The sequence below is a fragment of the Pan paniscus genome, chromosome 6, assembly GCF_029289425.2.
Source record: "Pan paniscus chromosome 6, NHGRI_mPanPan1-v2.0_pri, whole genome shotgun sequence".
Lineage (NCBI taxonomy): Eukaryota > Metazoa > Chordata > Mammalia > Primates > Hominidae > Pan > Pan paniscus.
The window spans coordinates 158,984,189-159,005,649 of NC_073255.2; the positions used below are offsets into that span (position 1 = coordinate 158,984,189).

The 21,461-nt window shown below is 35.9% G+C and overlaps 1 protein-coding gene across 2 annotated transcripts in view; it reads right to left on the reverse strand.

Annotated features, from left to right (window-relative positions):
* AASS (aminoadipate-semialdehyde synthase) overlaps positions 1-21,461 on the reverse strand; it is a 70,842-nt gene that overhangs the window by 38,485 nt on the left and 10,896 nt on the right. For both annotated transcript variants that reach the window (XM_003808635.5, XM_034964899.3), the window contains exons 3-11: positions 17,353-17,529; positions 14,348-14,432; positions 6,535-6,602; positions 6,280-6,426; positions 4,859-4,937; positions 4,617-4,744; positions 3,063-3,211; positions 1,615-1,737; positions 1,135-1,246 (exon numbers count right to left, since the gene is read on the reverse strand). In XM_003808635.5, the coding sequence (XP_003808683.2) occupies positions 1,135-1,246; positions 1,615-1,737; positions 3,063-3,211; positions 4,617-4,744; positions 4,859-4,937; positions 6,280-6,426; positions 6,535-6,602; positions 14,348-14,432; positions 17,353-17,529 (1,068 nt within the window). The remainder of the gene's footprint in view (positions 1-1,134; positions 1,247-1,614; positions 1,738-3,062; positions 3,212-4,616; positions 4,745-4,858; positions 4,938-6,279; positions 6,427-6,534; positions 6,603-14,347; positions 14,433-17,352; positions 17,530-21,461) is intronic.

Consider the following 21,461-nt stretch of genomic DNA (forward strand, 5'->3'; position numbering starts at 1 on the left):
AAAGGAAGTGAGTGCCCTGCTCAAGGTTATAAAGCAAGTTGATATCTCCAGCAAAGCCTGGCATTTATACTCTCCTTCTCCTGCTTCTTTAATCCCTCAGCACCAACTCCAGACACATTGCAGATCCAGCACTGACTGTATCAGCAACACATCCTTAACTTCTCTGTATTTGTTTTATAATGGATTTAATGATGGTAAAATGGATTTAATGATGGTATTTACCTAATACGGTTTTCATGAGTACTTAAAATTAAAATATATTTAGTACTTTGAACACTTCCTGCACCTAGTAGGTGCAATATCATGTCTAACCATGACAGTGCCTGCTGCCTGCATTTTCTCAAGCCTGCTACATCTCCCTGTTGACATATTCCAATACGAAAAAGAAAGGGTCAAAATGGAATACTATTTGAAAGAAAAGAAGATCACAGACTGGAAATTTCATTTATTCTTGCCCCACTAACTATTGTTCTATTTTAGTGTAAGAGCTTATGAGGGAAGATATAGATGAAAAGAGCAAGAGCCATTCTTTATATTGGAATCATTGGCAGAGGCAGACAGTCTGAAATAAAAATAAAGCAGGAAGGCTATGAATGCTTAGGATAAAAACTGAAATAAGAAAAATTTTCTTTGATAAAGAAAATGGAATTTAGATAACATGGTATTTCATTAGCTAATCAATGATCACAGAAGAAAAATACATGACCTCAACATAAGCTGTCACTTAACTATCAGTGACCAGAACCCAATAAAAATGTTCTATATTTCTAATTTTTCAGACCTGGTTATTACGGCACAATAAGAGTGCCCCAATATGAACTGACATAGATGGCAAAGAATTAAAAATAAAGCATGTTTTATCTCACACGTGGTGAACATTCTTAATAAAAGACCTATAATGGGAAAGAGATGTAATTGTAATTAAGCATGAAGGCAGTGATATCATCATATACCCCAAGAGACAAGTAAGCAGAATATGTCAAATAAAATAGTATCAGTAAGTATTTCAGGGAAGGGCTGGCATTTCATTTTACAGCAGATTTCTTAGATACAGAAGACCAAAACATTCACAGAATTACTCAATTATTCAATTTAAAGCCACAGAGTTGTTACTGATATTACCAGTCTGCTTACCATTTCTTCAACATAAGGGTAAAGCATATCTCCAAAGCATTCTGTAGCTTCAATTGGGAGCTGTGCCGGCAAATTGTCAATGGAACACATCAGGATCCCCGAGCCTTCAACACTAAAAGAAGCAATGTGGTTTATTCAGAAGCACAAAACATTATTTGTAAGTTCTGACTTTTCCAGATGTCTACTCCACTATATTTGCTTCATTATCATTTGTAATTTTGTATAAAAGTATACGCGAAAATAAACAAAACTTTTCAAACAAAATGTTTTCCTTCTTCAGCAACCCGTCTCATATTTAAATATATTTGTGTATGTGTGTGTGTTCAAATGTGCATGTTTTTTTCGCCAAATTTTAGTATGTTTGAGTATATCTCTCCAAATTTTCATAACTTCATAAAGATGTAAAATACTGAGAATTTTAGAGTAGTATATCAATGTAACTAAGTGAGGAATATCATCTAACAACTTTAGCAAACTCACCTGTCATGAATAATATGCTGGTCTGCATCATACATGCAAAAGGGACGCTCTATTGTTGTACACTCAGTCATAAACTCTATAGACCCTCCTGTGTCAGCTGAAATGTCACATATTGCCACAAGTCTGAAAATAACATCAATACTTAGATGAGAGGATGAAATTCTGAAGTCTCCAACAAGACTTAAAAAAAAGGAGTTTGGAACAATTTTCAATGTGGATCCCAAATATTTTCCAGGCTTTTGGGGTCTTTTTCCTATAGCTCATTCTTCAGGACTCTGCACTGTTCTGTGATACAGAGAATCTTCCCAGTATGAATTTTAGTCTCCAAAAAAAAAAAGAAAGAAAGAAAGAAAAGAAAAAAGGAAACAAACGCAGAGAATTGCTTTCCTAGAGAAATCATTAACAGACTAGAGTCAGAAAGGTTCAATTATGCTACCTCCACCCTGCTTAGTACTGTATAGTTTTACATGTGGTTACACAGAAATCTCTAGAATTACAAACAAAAGTTTCAGTCCAGCATTCAAAAAGTTGACTACAATTTTTCTGCCCAATCTCCAATTACCACTTGCATACATGAACCAATGTAGACCTAGACTGACACATTCAGCACCCTAAATATGCTTTGGTAGCTCCATATTTATTAAGCACCAATCCTTTCACTTGGAATTCTTGTTCTCCTCATTCCTCCCTTTAAGGTTTGCTGCGCCCAATGCTTCTGCTTTCTTCTAAACCCCGGTGATGTTGTTGCTCCTAGCATTCCCTTGGCATTTACTTGATGCCAGTTACATGCCTAGAAAAGCAAACATATCTTTTACTCTTCCACAAATATTAATTAATTAATTCAATATTTAATAATTATTTCAATGCCTATTATATATCAGGCAACGTACTAGGTGCTTGTGGCCAAGAGAAAGAGACCCCCTATCCTCAAGGAGATTAAGTTCTAGGAAGAGGGAGAAAAATCATAAACACGAGAAAATAAATGAGGAATTTCAAAACAAAAAACAGAGTAACAGACTAGAGATAGAGATGAGAATGGAGAAACAAGAGAAGACTTCTCTGAGGAAATAGCTTCAGAGCTGCATGGGGCATCACAGAAGACAAAAGAAGAATGTTTCAAGAAGTGGAGGTGGGCTGGGCATGGTGGCTCATGCCTATAATCCCAGTACCTTGGGAGGCCAAGGCAGGAGGTCTGCTTGGGGTCCAGAGATTTAGACCAGCCTGGGAAACATAACAAGACCCCATCTCTAAAGATAAATACATACAATAAAATTAAAAAAAAAAAAAAGGAGAGATGGTTAACAGTGTTGAGTACTGCCAAGAGGTCAAGAAAGATAAGGCAGAGAAGTAGTCATTAGAAATCAAGTCCTCTGATATGTGATATTTGATCCTCTAATAATGGAAGCAGCTGGTCAAAACTACTATCGTTGCTGAAGTAGAGTCCTTACTTGTGTGGTAATGCAGGGCAGCCTTCCACACCAGCAGGTGAGAACTTGCCTGGAGCCAGGAGACTCTGAGCATCTTGGCGGGTTAGGAGGCGAGGAGTGTTTTGTTCCCAGTAGATTCCATTAATTAAGCAAGTTGTATAGGGTGCAATCTGTAATGCAAGTTCCAGGTTCAAGAAAATAGAAAATAGCCTATTTTAACACAGTATACTGAAAGAAAGCTATCAGTAAATTCTATGAGAAATAATTAAATGTAACTTCTAATTGATTTTCTTATTGTCCATGTCAGTGTCCATCTTTTGAGGCAAAGATATTAAATAGCCACCCAGATTTCAGTATAGAATTACCCTATGATAGAGAAATATATGACTATAAATACATTAGTGTGTTCATTCCATAATGTATTGCATGCCGAAGAAAAATGAAAGGACAAAAACAAACAAAAAACGGTGGACCTAAAATTATATTTCCAGCTCTAATATCAGTAGGGTATGACCTAAATCATGCTACCTCAACTTCCCTGGGCTCTATTTTTCTTACTTGCCAGATGGGGATAATACGCACCCCATTCCTCAAAGGAATGCTGTGAAGATTAAATCGGATAACATCTGTAAGCTCTATGGAGCAATGTGCTACATACATGCATACATGGCAACTAGGTCAGTATCAGTTTTAGGATGCATCCAATCACCAATACTTCTGTGATTGGGGAAATGAGAAGGAATAAAGATTTCTTAGATTCCAAATTTTTCAGTTTGAAACTATGTTCATAATTTTTCTTCTTCAAACATCTCAAGCTGAAGGTAAGAATTCTTTTCCCTAACATGCCCTGCATGATATAAGGGCTAAATTTCATACCAGAATCTGAAAATGCTATGTTGGTCAAACATATTTAAAATTATTTAAAGCATTCTTTTTCACAATAAATGCATGCATTTTTTGTTTTATGTATTTTTTGGTTTGTTAGTTTATCTGGGGGAAGAATGTTGCATGGCCAATGACTATAGAGCACGCAAATATATTTTATTTCTTATAAGATGTGTGTCGCATCGAAGGATTTGATTTGTAAGTATAATAGCTTTTTCATTCAGTGGGGATGGTCTGCACTTATATAGGAACGCTATTTAACCCTCACCCTGATAATCAATGGCATGCATTTCAAGATTGCTGGCTAAGATTATGGTTGCAATTTGTGGCCATGTTGAGACCAAATGTCATAGGCATTATGCTCTGCCCACAGTGCTAACTAGTCCAGGATAAATACAGAAAACAGTAACGCACAGGAAATGGCTTAGAGCTATTGGGCACATGTAGACCTGAAGCAGAAATGGAGACAGTGAAACAAAGAGTGTATCCACAGAAACCACCAAAAGCACTAAGCGAGACTACTCCAAATACCATAAAAGATGATAGCTCCAAAGGCCAAATCATGATACCCAAAGGACTCACAACAGGAAAACTGAAAGCCAATGTACAATTCATAATTTCTCTCCTTGAAAATAGTCTACCTACACTGTATCATAAGCAACCAACTTAAAAGGTGAATATGATACTCACATCAGTATTAAAACGACTTATGTAGCGCTCCGGATGTTTGTCATACTCTGCAGGATCATACACAGCATCTGTTTTCCTGACAAGATGATGATGACGACTTAACACCGTCCCATACACTTTTCTGAGGTCTTGCAAAGAAGAAAGAAATTAGTAAAGTGGGTGACAAATAATAAAAATTTATGGTGATAAAATATTATAACATAGACTGTTAAAAACATTAAAAGTCATCTCCTGTCCCTTACCTCCAGTTTGGGAAACTTCTTTTAATTCATGGGGCTCCACATATTCACAAGGTAGCTCATTAAAGATTGCTTGGGCTCCCTACAAATAACACATGAGTAAAAATCCAAAAATCAATAGAAAAAGAACCAACATGGTTTTCTGCAAAGATCTGATCATTTTCCCAACAATTACATAGCTCCACTTGCCTTCCCTACAACCAGGACTGCAACACAGAAATACAGATGAGTTGCTTACAACCAGCCTGCTAGCTAGCTTTTATTCCTGTTAGAACAGCACACTTAGAAAGGGCTTTAATTTTTTTCTTTTTTACTTAAGCTACTCAGAGTATCAATAAGAGTGTTTAGAAATGAGGGAAAAAATATTTCCATTTATTTTAGATCCACTGCAGAAATTATTTCAAATGGGGAAATTATATTTCCTACAAAAGAAATAATCAGATGCTTACCTCACAATATAATAAGAATGACATCCTATTTGTAAAATATTTTCTTTGAAGCAGGAATTATTTTACAATGACAAGTTTCTATAGGAGATTACAAACACATTCTTAAAACCACCAGAGAAGGAAGAAAGCATGAATTCCAGTCTTAAATGAATCTTCCTAACATCTTGTTTGCAAAACTCCAAGTAGTCTTAAAAAATGGTTATCGTGAGGTCACTTTCAAACTCGTGGACATTTTGGTGATGGAGGTAAAACAGATCACCCTCAGAACAGACCTTTACACTGGTAACAATGAATTATCTTATTTATTTATTTATCTATTTATTTATTTATTTATTTTATTTTGAGACAGAGTCTCGCTCTGTCACCCAGGCTGGAGTGCAGTGGTGCAATCTCGGCTCACTGCAACATTTGCCTCCCGGGTTCAAGCGATTCTCCTGCTTCAGCCTCCTTAGTAGCCGGGATTATGGGTGTGTGTCACCATGCCTGGCTAATTTTTGTATTTTTGGTATAGGTGGTGTTTTACCATATTGGCCAGGTTGGCCTCGAACTCCTGACCTCAGGTGATCCGCCTGCCTCGGCCTCCCAAAGCACTGGGATTGTAGGCGTGAGCCACCATGTCTGGCCGAATTATCTCTTTTAAAAAAAGAAAAAGAAACGAAGAAAAAGTATTCCAAGACTCAGATAGCTAGCAATAAACTAAAAGCTATATGTGTGTATGTATGTGTATAGATATACACACACATATACACTTACACATACACACACACATATATATACACACACATACACATACACACATACACACATATTTAGATCATTACTACTTTTCACTATGAGAAAAATACATTGGTAAGAAAAGTGCCTAAAATAGAATCTCCAGTCCATTTGAAATACCCACAAAATGCCTGCCCACATCATTTGGGTTAGTTTCAAAGTTTTGGATTGTTTTACAAAAGGAAGTCAGGTAAAAGTTACCTTAGAAACATTACCAGTTCCTGTGAACACAAATGTTAAGGGTCCTATTGACTTAGGCATCAAACCCAAAGATATTTCATAGCCAGCATCACGGACAGCTTGCACAGCCTGACTGCTATTCCTGTAGTTATGAGCCATGCCAATGTGCTGAAAACAAACATACACAACTCAAGTTAGTCCACCAGCTCAGCATTTTTTTATTATTAAGGTGTGAGATGTGTTTTCAAAAAAATTAGCAAAATAAACATCTCTTACCATAAAAGGTGTGTGATGTCCCAAAGCAAGAAGCCTTAAACCCATTCCATGTAAAATGTTGATCATTCCTGTTACAGAATCAGACCAATAGAAAGACTATTAGTTGGGAAGAATTTAAGCTGTTCTCTCTGCTCGTTCTCCAATCTGCATGGTGCCCTGCAGAAGCACAGGTCACGCATCTCAGATTTAGAAGAGGCCTCAGTAGATTGTATCCATCCTCTCAACTTTCTGCCATCAAATGCACTAACCCAAATGCATCCCCACCTATTCCTTCCACCTTCAATCCTGATAAAATAGGAAGAATGTTCCTCTTCTTATCTAAGGCTAATCTCTCCACCTTGGCTCCGGATCCCATCCCTTCCTGTCACCCAAGGAATTTATTACTGAGTTACTCCCCTCACTATCCTTCCCTATTGCTTCATTCTTATCAGCATTTAAACATGCTCCCATGCCTCCCATAACAAAAACAAATGAACAAACAAAAACAAAGTCACCATTAACCCTAGGGCTCCCATCATCTATTTAGTGACCTAAATAGCTAAACTCAGTGGACACATTGTAGATCAGATCAGAAGTACTTGGCAATGCAGACCTCTTCTTTGTTGAAACGAAGAGTGCCCCTCAGCATCCCAACTTGAAATTTTTAATCCTACGTTTCTGTAGGACCCTCTTCCTGTGGCAATTCCTTTTATATTATTCACCCTCAGGATTATGTCCTGGGCTCTATTTTCTTCCATATCTACATTTGTCCCTTAGGTAATCTCATCTAGTCCTAAATTTCAAGTACTATCTATATGCAGACGACTTCAAGTCTCTCTCTTGAAAACAGATCTTTCTTTTGATTTCAAAACTTAGCCAGCCACCTTTTTATGTCTGTCTGAATTTGGATGTTCTTCAGAAAGCTAAAATTCAGCATCCCTGCAGCAAAGACCTGAGCATCCATTCTTTCCTTATTCTTTTTAGGAAAGAACTTTCCATGCTCCTCCATTCCCCATCCTCACCCCCAACAAACATCCCTACCAAATTTTCTTTTGTCATTTTTCTAAAGTCAACTTATAAAGAAATAGTTTACATACAACATAATGCACCCATTTAAAATGTATAGTTTGGTAACTGTTAACAAATATACACATCTGTGTTATTACCGCCATGATCAAGATACAGAGTATTTCACCAACTCCTGGTCTCCACAACTACTGATCTTTCTCTCTCTATAGATTAAGTTCTTCTAAAGTTACATATAAACGAAATTTTAAGCAGTCGTCTCTCAGTATATGCAGGGGGTTCGTTCTAAGACCCCTACATATGTTAAAATCTGGGCATACTCAAGTCCCACAGTCAGTTCTGTGACACCTGCCTGTATGAAAAGGTGGCCCCCCATAAAGGTGGATTTTGCATCCCATGAATATAAGCGGACTCATGCAGTTCAAACTCGTGTTGTTCAAGGGTCAATTGTACTCTTTTACAATGTGTTGGCTTTTACTCAGCATCGTGTTTTTGAGATTCATACATATTTTGTGTGTATCAGTATAGTCTTTTATTGTTGAAGAGTTTCCCATTTCTATTTCAGTTGATTTCTCTGCTCATCATTTGGGTTGTTTCCAGGCTATTATAAATGGAGTTGCTATAAAAAAATTCTTTGTATAAAATATTTTATTTCTCTTAATAAATGCCTATTAGTGGAATTTAGTTTGTACCTTGATACTTAAGTTTTCAATTTCTTCTTGAGCTGATTCTGGTAATTTGTACATTTTGAAAATTTATCTAGTTCATCAAGGTTGCCAAATTCATTGACCTATTCATAATATTCCTTTATCCTTTTAATATTTAAAAGATATAGTGATGGCCCCCTAGTATTCCTTCTTAGTAAATATTGTCTTCGCTCTTTTTCTATCAGTCTACCTAGATGTTAATTAATTTTATTGATGTTTTTCAGAGAACCAGGTTTTGGTTTCATTGATTTTCTCTATTCTTTTCCTGTTTTAGTTTGATTAATTTTCTCTGTATCTTTATTATTTATTTCTTTCTACTTGCGTTTGATTTAATTTCTCTTTGATTTTCTAGCTTCTTATAGTGGAAGCACAAATTATTAATTTAAAAACTGTCTTCTCTAATAAAAGAATTAAATGCTGTAAATTTCTTTCTAATTGCTACTTTATACCCCACACATTTTGATAAGCTATACTTTAAATTTTTATTCTCTTAAAAATGTCTTCTAATTTTCCTGTGATTTCTTCTTAATCCATCAGTTATTCAAAATTACATTGAATATCTCCCAAATATTTGGAAAATTTCCAAATATCTTTCTATAAAAACTTCTAGGTCAATTCTATTACAGTCAGAATACATACTGTATGATTTCAGACTTTCAAATTTATCAAAAATTATTTTGTGACTCATTCTATAGCCTATCTGGGAGTTTTTAGGCCATTAATGTAACTATTGATATAGCTAAATTTAAAGCTACCATGTTGCTGTTTGTGTTCTTATTTCATTTGTACTTTGTTTTTTTAATGCCCTTTTTCTTGTATTTTTGCTTGAACTGTGTATTTCTTAGTATGAATTTTACATCCATTATTGGCTTATTAGCTTTAGAGCCTTGTTTTATTTTTAATCATTGTTCTAGGTTACCATATGCATCTTTATCTTATTATAGTCAACTATCAAGTAATATTATACTACTTCCGGTATAATAAAATAAACTTGTTACAAAAGTATGGCTCTATTCCTTTTCACCTGTCCATCATTATTGGTGACATAAGTTTTATTTCTACCTGTGTTATGAATATCACAATACATTGTTTCATTTGAAACTATCAATTATCTTTTAAAGAATTTTTTTGTTTTTTGAGACAGTTAACTCACTTTGTCACCCAGGCTGGAGTGTAGTGGCATGAACACAGTTCACTGCAGCCTCAACCTCCCAGACTCAAGCAATCCTCCCACCTCAGCCTCCCAAGCAGCTGGGATGACAGGCACGCACCGCCAAGCCCAGCTACTCTTGCATTTTTTTGTAGAGATGGGACTTCATCGTGTGCCCAGGCTGGTCTCAAACTCCTGAGCTCAAGCAATCAGCCTGCCCTGGACTCCCAAAGTGAGCGACTGGGCCCAGCCCTAAAGAAAAGTTTTAAAATAAGATATGATGTTTTTTATGTTTGTTTACATTCTACCATTTGTAGTGTTCTTTATTCCTTTAATTCAATCCATGTTTTCAACTGACTTCATTTCCTTCTGCTTGAGAAATTTTTTAAATACTTCTATGTCAGTGAATTTTATCAGCTTTCATTTGACCAGAAAATCTGTGTTTAATCTTCATTTTCTAGAAAGATGTCCAGAAAGATATTGAAAAGATATTGTCTTTGGAAATATATTGTACTGTGCATAAAATTATAAGTTGTTTGTTTTCTTTCAGCACTTTAAAGATGTTGCTCCACTTTCTGCTAGCTTAAACTGTTTCTGATTAGAAGTTTGATGTTTATCTTAGTTATTCTATGTATATGGTTCCTTTTTCCCATTTATTTTCAATGTTTTTATCATTATTTTTTAGCAAGACAATTATGATGGTTCTACTGTCATTTTCTTTGTGATTTTTTATTTCTATTTTTGGCTTGGGGTTTATTGAACTTCACTTATCTGTGTATTTATAATTTTTATCAAGATATGGGAATGTTCCGGTCATGATTTCTTTCCTTTCTTCCTTCCTCACTGCAGTAGAAATTAAACAAAATGGAGCATAAAAAGAGAAAAAGACTGAGAAAAAAAACCAGAATTTAAGTGACAGGTGGTGAACAAATGCTCTAATACGTGTGTATTTGGAGTCCCAGAAGGAAGAGAGGCAGGTGAAAGGAAAACAAGCCTTAAGAGAATCAATGTAATCCACAAACAATTGCCTATTAGAACAAAGCCCAATGCTCCTAAAAGGAAAACAACAAAATCTATCAACAATGTAAAATGAACAATGTCTGGCATTCAGTAAAAAATTATGAGTCTTGCAATGGAACATTAACCTGGAGATAATCAACAACGGAAACAATCCCAGAAACAAGAAATGACAGAGATGCTGGTCAATGTGCTCAAGGATTAAATGAAAACACAAACAAAATGAGGAGTACAGGAAATCAATCTATCCACCATGTATCTATCAATCAATAGACACTACAGAAGAAAATCTATATATGTTCTCTAATCCTCTGCTTATGTATAGATTTTCCTCCGTGGTATCTATTGATTGATAGGTAGATGGACTGATTTCCTCTATTTCTCTCCTCATTTTGTTTATGTTTCCATTTAAAACGTGAACATACTGAACATTTATTATAGCTGTTTTAATCTGCTTGTGTGCTAATTGCATCTCTCTCAAAGTAGACATTAGGCTCATTTTTAAGCTTTTATAGAAATGAATGTAGAGTAGGCTTTATTAAGAGCTGGTTTAGCCACACACTTCAGGGCTTCCCTGAAAGCCTTATACATTCAGTTAAGTCTCTCCACTCTGGCTGATGGGACAAACTCTGAGAACAGTTTTCCATAGAGTTCCCTGGCAATTGTTCTTTTCCACAAATTGTTCCTAAGCCAGTCTCATGAATTTTCATCCTCCACTTAGCAAGACCCCTAAGCATATTTCTGGAACACCATTTCTGCATAGCTCCTCACTGTTTGGTACTATGTGTTGTCAAGTCCAGCCAACTCAGGCTCCCCAACTCCTATCTCCTCAGCTTATTGAGTTCACCAAGCTTTGCGTCACATTTCCATATTCATACCATCTGATAATTTCTCCAGACAGAAAGCCAGGGTGAACATAGAGCTCACCTCATCTATTTTCCATCTATCAAGGATCACAAGTCTGTACTGCCTGTTGTCCAATGTCTGATAACATTGTTTTCTATATCTCATTCAATTTTTCTAGTTGGTTAATGACAGGATAGTAAGTCTGACCTCAGTTAATCTTTCACAGATGGAGGGCACATGGTTTTTGCAGCAGACATATTTGCCCAGTTATAGATTACATTTCTCAGTCAATTTTGACCAATGGGTATGAGCAGAAATAATATGTTCAGATTCTTGGTCACATCCTTAGAAAGGAAGCTACTTGCCTTACTTCCTTTCTCCCCTTTCCACTGACTGGAAAATAGCAACCTGAAGGGTCACCTTAGAAATGAAAGCCAAGTGTTGACAATAGCAAAGGCTTCCTGTCATTCCACCATCCCTAGACTTCTTACTCCTGGACTTCTAGCTTATGTAAGCTCTGTTTTGTGGAGTCTCCATTATAGCAACTTAGTATGTAATCTACTAATACATTGTCCTATACAGAACTCATTTACTCTCTTCCCCCAAATTCTTCCTCCATTCCTGTGGGTACTGAAAGAACTGAATCACTGTCCAAGTTGGTAACCTGCAAGTCATCTTTATTGTGTCTCCCTCACCCCCTCACTCCTACATCCAATCAGTCACCACATCCTGTGAATTCCACCTTCTAAATACTTATAAGAACCACATATAGTTATTTCCATATACACTCTAATTATACTGAACTTATTTCTATTCCTCAAAACTATTATTTTCCCCCTCTTCACTTTGAGCTTTGCACACTTGTACTGTCCTCGCCTACTTCCCTGAATCATTTTTAATCATTCTTCAGATCTCACCTTCAAAGGCACTTTTTAAAAGAAAGCTTTTGCAACAGCCAAGTTCAAATACCTTTTGTTTTGTTTGTTTTTTGTGTGTTTGTTTGTTTGTTTTTTGAGATGGAGTCTTACTCTGTCTCCCAGGCTGGAGTGCAATGGCATGATCTCAGCTTCCTGCAACCTCCACCTCTCAGGTTCAAGCGATTCTCCTGCTTCAGCCTCCCAAGTAGCTGGGATTACAGGCACCCACCATCACGCCCGGCTAATTTTTGTATTTTTAGTAGAGATGGGGTTTCACCATGTTGGCCAGGCTGGTCTTGAACTCTGGACCTCAGGTGATCTGCCCTCTTCGGCCTCCCGAAGTGCTGGGATTACAGGTGTGAGCCACCGCACCCAGTCTCAAATACCTTTCTTATAGCAATTAGCACTAGCATTGTATTTGTGTTTACTTTCCTGAATGCTTCTCTAAGAACATGAACCACATCCTATTCATGGATGTGGTCCTACTTCTGAATATGGTGACTTCTAAATAAATCAACTTAATTCCAACGTATTAATTCTGTCTAGGTAAATAAAACCCTCATCTGGATGGGTCCTGAAAGGCCCTAGGAATCATAGTCATCAGAGGTCTCTCTATTACTGCTTTTATACTAAGAAATTTAATTTTCTGTTAGTTTAATAGAGCTGATTTGGGTGTTGGGTGAGGAAAGATATGAGGTGAGTGAATAAAAACAATGAATTTGTTTGTTTGTTTTTAAAGACAGAGTTTTGCTCTGTTGCCCAAACTGGAGTGCAGTGGCGTGATCTCGGCTCACTGCAAACTCTGCCTCCTGGGTTCAAGCAATTCTCATGCCTCAACCTTCTGAGTAGCTGGGATTATAGACATGCACCACCAACGGCTAATTTTTGTATTTTTAGTAGAGAAGGGATTTCACCATATTGGTCAGGCTGGTCTCAAACTCCTGACCTCAAATGATCCGCCCGCCTCAGCCTCCCAAAGTGCTGGGATTACAGGCATGAGCCACCATGCCCTGCCTGAATTGGTTTTAAGTAAAAGAATTTTTTGAATTTCACATTTTTGCTTAGATTTCTTTATTATTTAAAAAGCAGGTGGATTCAAGTATAATATTAATAATAAGCAGAATGACATAAGCCATAAGTGTTTGAAATGCTTGTTCCCTGGTGCCGTAAAGAAACAGCACATGAACATAAATTTAATTTATTTAGTAAGGCCATTTTTACTTCCTGCAGAAAGAGTACACTCACCAGCAGTTTTGCCACAAGAGTACACCGAACAAAAGAGACAGGGTCATTTATAACCTGACACGTCCACCCTACTGCTGTGTCCGGTTTCCACTGGCTGGAACAAGACCTCACGTTCTGTATTTGTTCCTATTGGCTAGCAACTTAGAACTTTTTAAAAGAGGCAAAGGTAGAGGAGAACAAAGGAAGGAGGAAGTAACTTGTGGAATGCTGAGAAAGGTAAAAACACTTTTAAATGAGGAAGAGGAACAGGCTATGACTTAATGCTTGCTTGGACCAGTATAAGCCTGCCGGGGCAAATATTTAGAAGCACAGGTCTGAATAAATTTTGCTTCTAAGAGAAGTTACTATTTATTCCTAATTAAATGGGGACGAAAGTCTTTGAAGAGGAACCTCTACTTTTACTTTTTACATAAGGAATCTTCTATTTTTATATAACAAGGTCAAACAAATAGTACTGAAGTCATGACCTTCCTTATTAGACCTGCAAGTAGTCTGATCTGAAACAGAGCTACAACATATTGTGGTGTTTCTTAACCAAACAAGGTTCAAAGAATTAACTGGACAAAATTCCTGCCCCTGGACCTTTTTTCCCTTTCTATTTCTCCCTATCTTCTAATTCTCAACGTCTCATTACCGAACTGGTATCTCCTTCTAGCCTTTCGAAAGGAACTACCTAAAAATCAGGGCTTGTTTGTAGTTGTTATCCTTCTCCCTGCTTTTTCCTTTGAATTTTTGCAATAAAATGTTTTTAACCATTTATCTTCATACTTTATTCCACTTGTATTCATCATCCTTCAGCATACCTTCATTTTAATTTTTTCCATGGAAATAAACACTCCTATCCCCTTGCCACAGAAAAGAGAAAACTCACAGTTATTCCCCAAGCCAATTTAGAAAGTGGGGGATGTAAGCCCTGGCATACTTACCTGCCACACCAGCCCACTGTCCAAATGCCACTACCCGTACTCCTCTATGATCCACCATTTTCTCATAATCAATAAGGCGAATTTCCTGAAAAGAGGATAAAAAAATTTCAACTGGACCCATTAAGCTCAATTTTAACAAGTAAAGACATATATGAGCAAGTAAATATTTCACATTTTTTCCTCTGAAATACACCTTAACTTGCTAACAGAAGCTACCATCAGGTATACCATGAAATATTTAGAAAACGCCAGGTAGCAAACCAATGGTAGGCTTGTAATTAGAAATGAAAAAATGTTTGTAGCAGGTGCTATACCCCCCTTGATGGTAAGCAATGAAATAATAAAGGTAGAATTTCCTTTAACTTTCTGCCCCCATCCACCCAGCACCATCTATAAACATGTCTAAAGCCCCTCTCATCCTTACATCCTTCCTTCTGGTCAAAGAAAACAGATCCCTTTTGAGACGAATCTCTGTGACCTAGATCCCAGCTTCTCTCATGTCCTCCAAGACCACTCTTCTTGAACTATTACCTCTTTCTTGCATCATCCCTCTTTACATTCTTTCTCAACCATTCTAAGTACACTCAAGTCTCTTCTACCTGGAAAATAACACTCTCTCTCAACCTGGAAAATAACACTCTTTCAAGTCCGAGCACAGATATTTTTCTCTCTCTTCCTCCTTCTCCTCTCTTTTTCTTTTTCCCTCTCCTTCCTTTTACAGGTAACCTTCCTATTAAAAGTAGTACACGATTCCTTCGAGTAGCTCAGGATAAAACCTGGAGTGATTCCTGACTCCTCTCCTTTTCTCATATTCCACCTTTATGTCATTTCTCTTCCTTGCCTTCACTAAAAACATATTCTTCCTCTTTCCTTGAAAACCTTTCCTCTCTCAGGAAAGCATTAGTAATTCATGCTTAAAACATATTAGTGTATTGTAATTATACACTATTTTAAACAGTAATTTTATTTCCTCAAAGATCGTATAATTTTTATCATGTTCATGAATTTAAGAATGTTTATCATTCTTCCAACTCCAAGTAATTGGTTACAAAATGCTGCCCAAAAGCAGCCCTGTTAGGTCAGTTTTTTAAAATTTTCTTATAATGAACAAAAGTTAAAATAACAAATAAAGGTTCTAAAGTAATTTATAAATACTTTATTTGCTTAAAGTGGAACATTCTTTCTATAGTATTATTTCCATTAATTACTTTTGAACTTATTCTTTAGAAATACTACAAATTAACTGTCACCCTGGTCTACTGTATTTGGAATCAATTGGAAGTATTTTACACTCCTATATAATAGGTATTTTCCATTGCTTTTACTGTTTATGAACCCTCCAATCCTCTGCCCTAATCTCGGATCCTAGCTCTAACATCTTGAAGATGTGGACCTTAGACTTCTTTTTCTATACTCCCTTCCTAGGCGCATCCATTCTCGTGGCTCTAGACACCACCTGGTCTCTCACAACTACAAAATGTATGTCAGGAGAAGCCGCCCTCCTGAGCTTCAGACTCATATCCAACAGCCCTCTTAGATTATCCCTTTAAATGTCTAATAGAATATTAAACTTGGCAGACCCTAAACTCAACTCTTGATTTGCCCACCGAAGCCTTTTTCTCTTGTAGTGGCATCATGTCATTCCATGGCAATTGCTTCAAGTAGCTCAGGCCAAAACCTGGAGTCATTCCTGACTGCTCTCCTTTTTTCATATTCCACCTTTATGTCATCAGTGAATCCTGTAGGATCCACCTCTAAAACATATCCAAGATTTGTCCACATTTCACAACTTTCTCTTCCACCATTTCTTCCAGGTGCAGGCCACCATCACTTGTGACTTGCAGTCTAGACCAGCCTGGGTTAGCAGCCTTCTTAGTAATGTTGCTCTCCTCCTCCCACCTCCAACCATTGTTGACACAAGAGACAAAATAAGCATTTTTGAACATGGTCTACTCTAACCCCACACTCAAAAAGACCTTCAGGCCTTTGCATTACTATTCTGTCTGCTTAAAAGACTCATCTCAGATGTATTGGCTCGGTCCTTCACCTCCTTCAGATTGTTGCTCAATGCCACTTTCACAATGGGGTCCTCCCTGACCATCCTACTTAAAATAGCATCATCACCTCCCAGTGCCCAGGACTCCTTTTCTCCTTCAATATTATATTTATCTTCATCACACATATTCCCAAGTGGATATTAGATGTCTTATTCATTGATTATCTGTCTCCTCCCACTAGAATGTAAGCTTTGTGAAAATAAAGATACTTTACTCTTTTACTCTTTCATTGGAACAAACAGTGTCAGACACAGTATCAGCACTGAATAAATATTTGTTAAATGAATATCTTGTGTTTTAAACAGCTGCTAGTTTTTTTCATAGTATTTCTATCTCAAAAATGCATTTTCCCTTATGAATGTGAATAAATGTAAAAATTGTCTCGGCCAGGCACGGTGGCTCATGTCTGTAATCCCAGCACTTTGGAAGGCTGAGGTGGGCGGATCACGAGGTCAGGAGATTGAGACGATGCTGGCTAACATAGTGAAACCCCATCTCTACTAAAAATACAAAAAATTAGCTGGGCGTGTTGGCTGGCGCCTGTAGTCCCAGCTCCTCAGGAGGCTGAGGCAGGAGAATCACCTGAACCTGGGAGGCGGAGGTTGCAGTGAGCCGAGATTGTGCCACTATACTCCAGCCTGGATGACAGAGCAAGACTCCATCTCAAAAAAAAATCCCATCTGAAAAACAAGGTAGTAGATTATATGATCCCTGAGGTTATTTTCAGCTCTAAAATTCTATTTGGTAGTATACAGCCAATTGACCTTATAAATTGGTAAATTGTTTAGGGTAAGAGCTTTTATCATTCTATCCATTTCAGAATATAAAAGGAATGCAATGTTTCTCTTAAACTAAAGAAGAAAAGAAGACTAAAACTCCATTTGGGGGTTAAAAGTAAAAAATATTATTTTTCTACATTAATATTTATAAATATTAATCACTAATTACCTGTTTTAGAATCTCATCCAACAAGCCCATATTGGCCTCCTGAGCTTTTATTGTGTGGGAGAAAAATGCATAAGTCTTCCTGGACATTAATTTTTCCTCTGGAGGTCTTTTAACTCCTAAAATTAGACAAGCTTCAGAAATATCCTCCTGAAGAATGCCACCAGCTTTGACATAGTCCTGAAATTGTAATTATGATTAAAGGTTATTATCCTGATTTGTAATATCCATGTTTTCTTGAGCAAAATGTGTAGCAAAGGCACAACAAATCTTTTGAAGGAATAAAATCTGTATGAATTAGAACAAATAATAGAACAACTGCTTGTAATGTTTGTACTTGTTGGCTAAAGATAAATCTATCATGTCAACTCTTACAGCATTAAACAATTAGAAAACACAGCATATATATATATGTATGTTTAAGAAGAGTTTATAATTTGGTCATATGCACTAGCACATGTGACTTAAGCATACTTGTGAAATGTATATTTTGTACCAACAGTACACTGAAATATTAAATGCCATATTGTGATTTATTAGTTGTATTTTTAAAAGATAAGACATAATTATAACATTTATTTTTCAGTGTTTACCCAGTTAGTATTTATTACTATCCTTACTGTACATTAGTCCGTGCTAGAGATGAGATGCTAAGATACAAGGAAAGATTGTCAAGATCCCTTGTATAAAGGAGCTCACAAAATACAGTAAAAAGTACTCTGGATTGGAGTAAATGAAAAATACAAAACATGATCAGCAGTATCTAAGTGATATGCTACTTTAACTGATATTGAGATAATTCCTAAGTAGGATGATCAAAAAAATATGAAAATTAAATTAATCTGAAAGGTAGGATACCAAAGAAATATGAGAATTTAAATTAATCTGAAAGGCTACCTGAAACTTAGAGAAATGAAGATGGCAAACACAAGATGGTAATATCAGTAAGAGGCATTGAAGGCATATATAAAAATACAAAGAGAGAAGTAAAGAGACATTTACAACATACGAGTAAACCGATTTGGAAATATAGGTTGAATGTCATCATGGCTAATACGAGCTTTATTGGGTAATAAGTAACAATCATTGATATGTATTAATAAATTACATGTACTTTGCTAAGCTCTTTGCATGAATTATCTCATTTAAATTTCATACAACTCTCATGAGGTAAGTACAATTATAATCCTCATTCAATCAATGGGAAACCTGAGGCTTACAAACTTAATTGAGATTGCATAACTAGTACATGGAAGCAACAGACAGACATATCTGATTTTTAAATAAAGAGGTATAACCCAAGCAGAATTAAAAGAGCAATTGAACAAAAGATAAGTTTAGTTAGGAATCTACTTCAAAGGAAAGTAGAGATGAATAACAGAGATAGTTAAAGGATGAATATACAATTTCTCCCTGGTTTCTTCAAAAACAGTCCATTTTCTCATTTGTAGTAGATTGGTAAATAAACCATGGTAAATCTGTACAATGGAGTGCTTATCACACAGCCAGGAAATGAAATGAAATCTCTCTAAGAACTTACATAGAGCAATGTTCAAGATATGTTGTTACTAAAGAAAGAAAGCAAGGTTAAAAGAGTGTATATAGTAGACAGCCTTCTGTATAAGAACAAAAGGGAAATAAATATGTAAATACACACACAGGTGTTTATTTTTGCAAAAAAAAAAAAAAGACAAAAGAATGATAGATCAGAAACAAAAGTAACCTCTTTGGGGTGGGTGAGAATTGGATGTAGGGGATTAAAATGAAAACATGACTTCATTTCTGGAATTTGTAAATGTTCTACTTTGAAAAACAAAATTAAATCAAAAATGGGAAAGCAAACATTAAAACTGAATAGAAACAATAATATATAAATCCAGATGGATATTAGATTGATGACGAAACCACACCAAAAAAAATTCAAATAAGTTTTTTAATACAACACTCTGAATATTCATTGTCAGATATATTCTAAAGGCAAAAAAAAAAAAAAATCAAAGAAATAGTAAACTTCATTTAGTGGGCTTACTATTAGTTGTAATAATAGTATTGTGATCCTGACACTATTTATACATATCATAGGATAAAGCAAACAATATGCATTAATATTAAAGAATTAAGATTTTTACTGTTGGATAAAACAGATGCAAATATAAAATTTTAAAGGTAAAAAGTTGTGCAATGTTAAATTTTAATTTTCCTGGACATTAATTTTTCCTCTGGAGGTCTTTTAGTATCAGTATTAACTCATGATTAAATAATATATATATATATATATATGTGTGGGCAACTGTTTGTGTATATTTCTAAACTCTGTACACTAATAGAGCCTAAGAGCAACAGTATCTCAGTAACAATAAACATGCTTAACATCAGATACCAGATCTTGGTCTCTACATAATAAAAGAAAACAAGTCTTCTTGGTGAAATTATTAATTTCCTGATGTGGGGCAGGAAAGGTACAAGGTGAGACTAGGACAATTTGTTATTCTAAGAAACAAGAAAGCTCAAAGGTAAATGGATTCACATCCAAAGGACAGAGAAGCCCCCTTGGAAGGACTCACACTAACCAATTTTGGGATAATTCAGACATTAAAAAGAATAATGGTAAATGGATTGAATGAAAAAGGTCCATGCTTCCAAAATATACTCAAAAAAGCAAAAATTAAAGAAGCATAATGCAATAGCAAATTTGAGTCCACACTTTGATAAACAATTCAGTTCACTGTAATAAAACAGTTCACAACTCATCTTTTAAGCAACATCCTAAGATTCATCTTGTCAACATGAAGATGTATATATAAACTCCTCATAACAAGGCTTTAAATGCAATGATAAGAAAGATTTTTAAAGAAATTGTTTAAACACTGAATTACAGAATTCACAGTTTGGTAAACAGTTCAATGCACTGTAATAGAACAGTTCACAACTCAAAAAAGTGGAGGAGTGGAAGAGAAAGAAAAGAAAACCTCTTTTCTAAAGAAGAATGTCAGCAAAGAAACTTAGGGGAGTGATAAAATTAGAAAAGCATCACTTCACAAGTCTCCATGTAAAAACTGATCCAGGCAAAGATTATCAATGGAGGCTGACATGATTAGTTGTAAAGTTATTTGAGGAATAGGAACATCACAGATCTTAAAATACCATACCACAGATGACTCAGTAATTACAAAGGGTGAAATAGACTTTAACAATGAAGAGCTCTCACTGTAACCACCTCAACCAAGTGACCACACATTGCCAACCATGGGACGACCTGATGTTTTGTGCCTTTGATGTGATGCCATGGGAAGAACATATATCACTTATGTTGTATTCATGCCAAACATTTTTGGCATGAATATAACATATAGAATATAATTAGAATATAATCTATTCACAAGAGAACAACCAGATTATTCGTGCCCAGTAGCAGGACACTCTGTAAGTCTTGGGGTCTAGAGTCCATGTCAATGTCAATATCATTGAAACAAAATCAGAAAGGGATGTGCTGTTCTAGATTGAAAGAACTAAAGACACACAATAATAAAATGCAATAAAGCTTCATTAAGCCTCAATTAAAATAAAAGGCATTTGAGGCAATGGGGAATCTGAACATAGACTATATAAGATGATATTATGAATTATTAATTTCTTAGGTATGAAAATCATATTGTGGTTATGTAGAAAACATGGTTTATTCTAAGGAGATGCACATTGGAGCATTTAGTAGTAATGAGTTATGATGTCTGTGATCTACTTTAAAATGGCTCAGGAAAGGAAAAGTATACATATATATGTATATTGCTAAAATAGGAATGAGTCAAACCTATACCATAATATTATTTTGAAGAGCAAGTGGAATGATGAACATGACAGGCTTCTCTCAGAGTGGCAGGCAAGGTACATTCTCAAAGGAGCATTCTCTGGGTGCAAGAATGGAGTCTTATCCCCCTAGTCCCAGAACCAGGGCTGTACATGAAGGAGAGAATGATTGAAAAATAACATCTCCTAAAAGTAAGTTCTTTTATTCCTCAGCTGGAGTAAGCATAGGGTGAAAATAATACTTTTAATCAAAGTAAAGAAATCAAAGTGACACTAGCAAACATTTTATTTTCACTCAGATGCTCCTT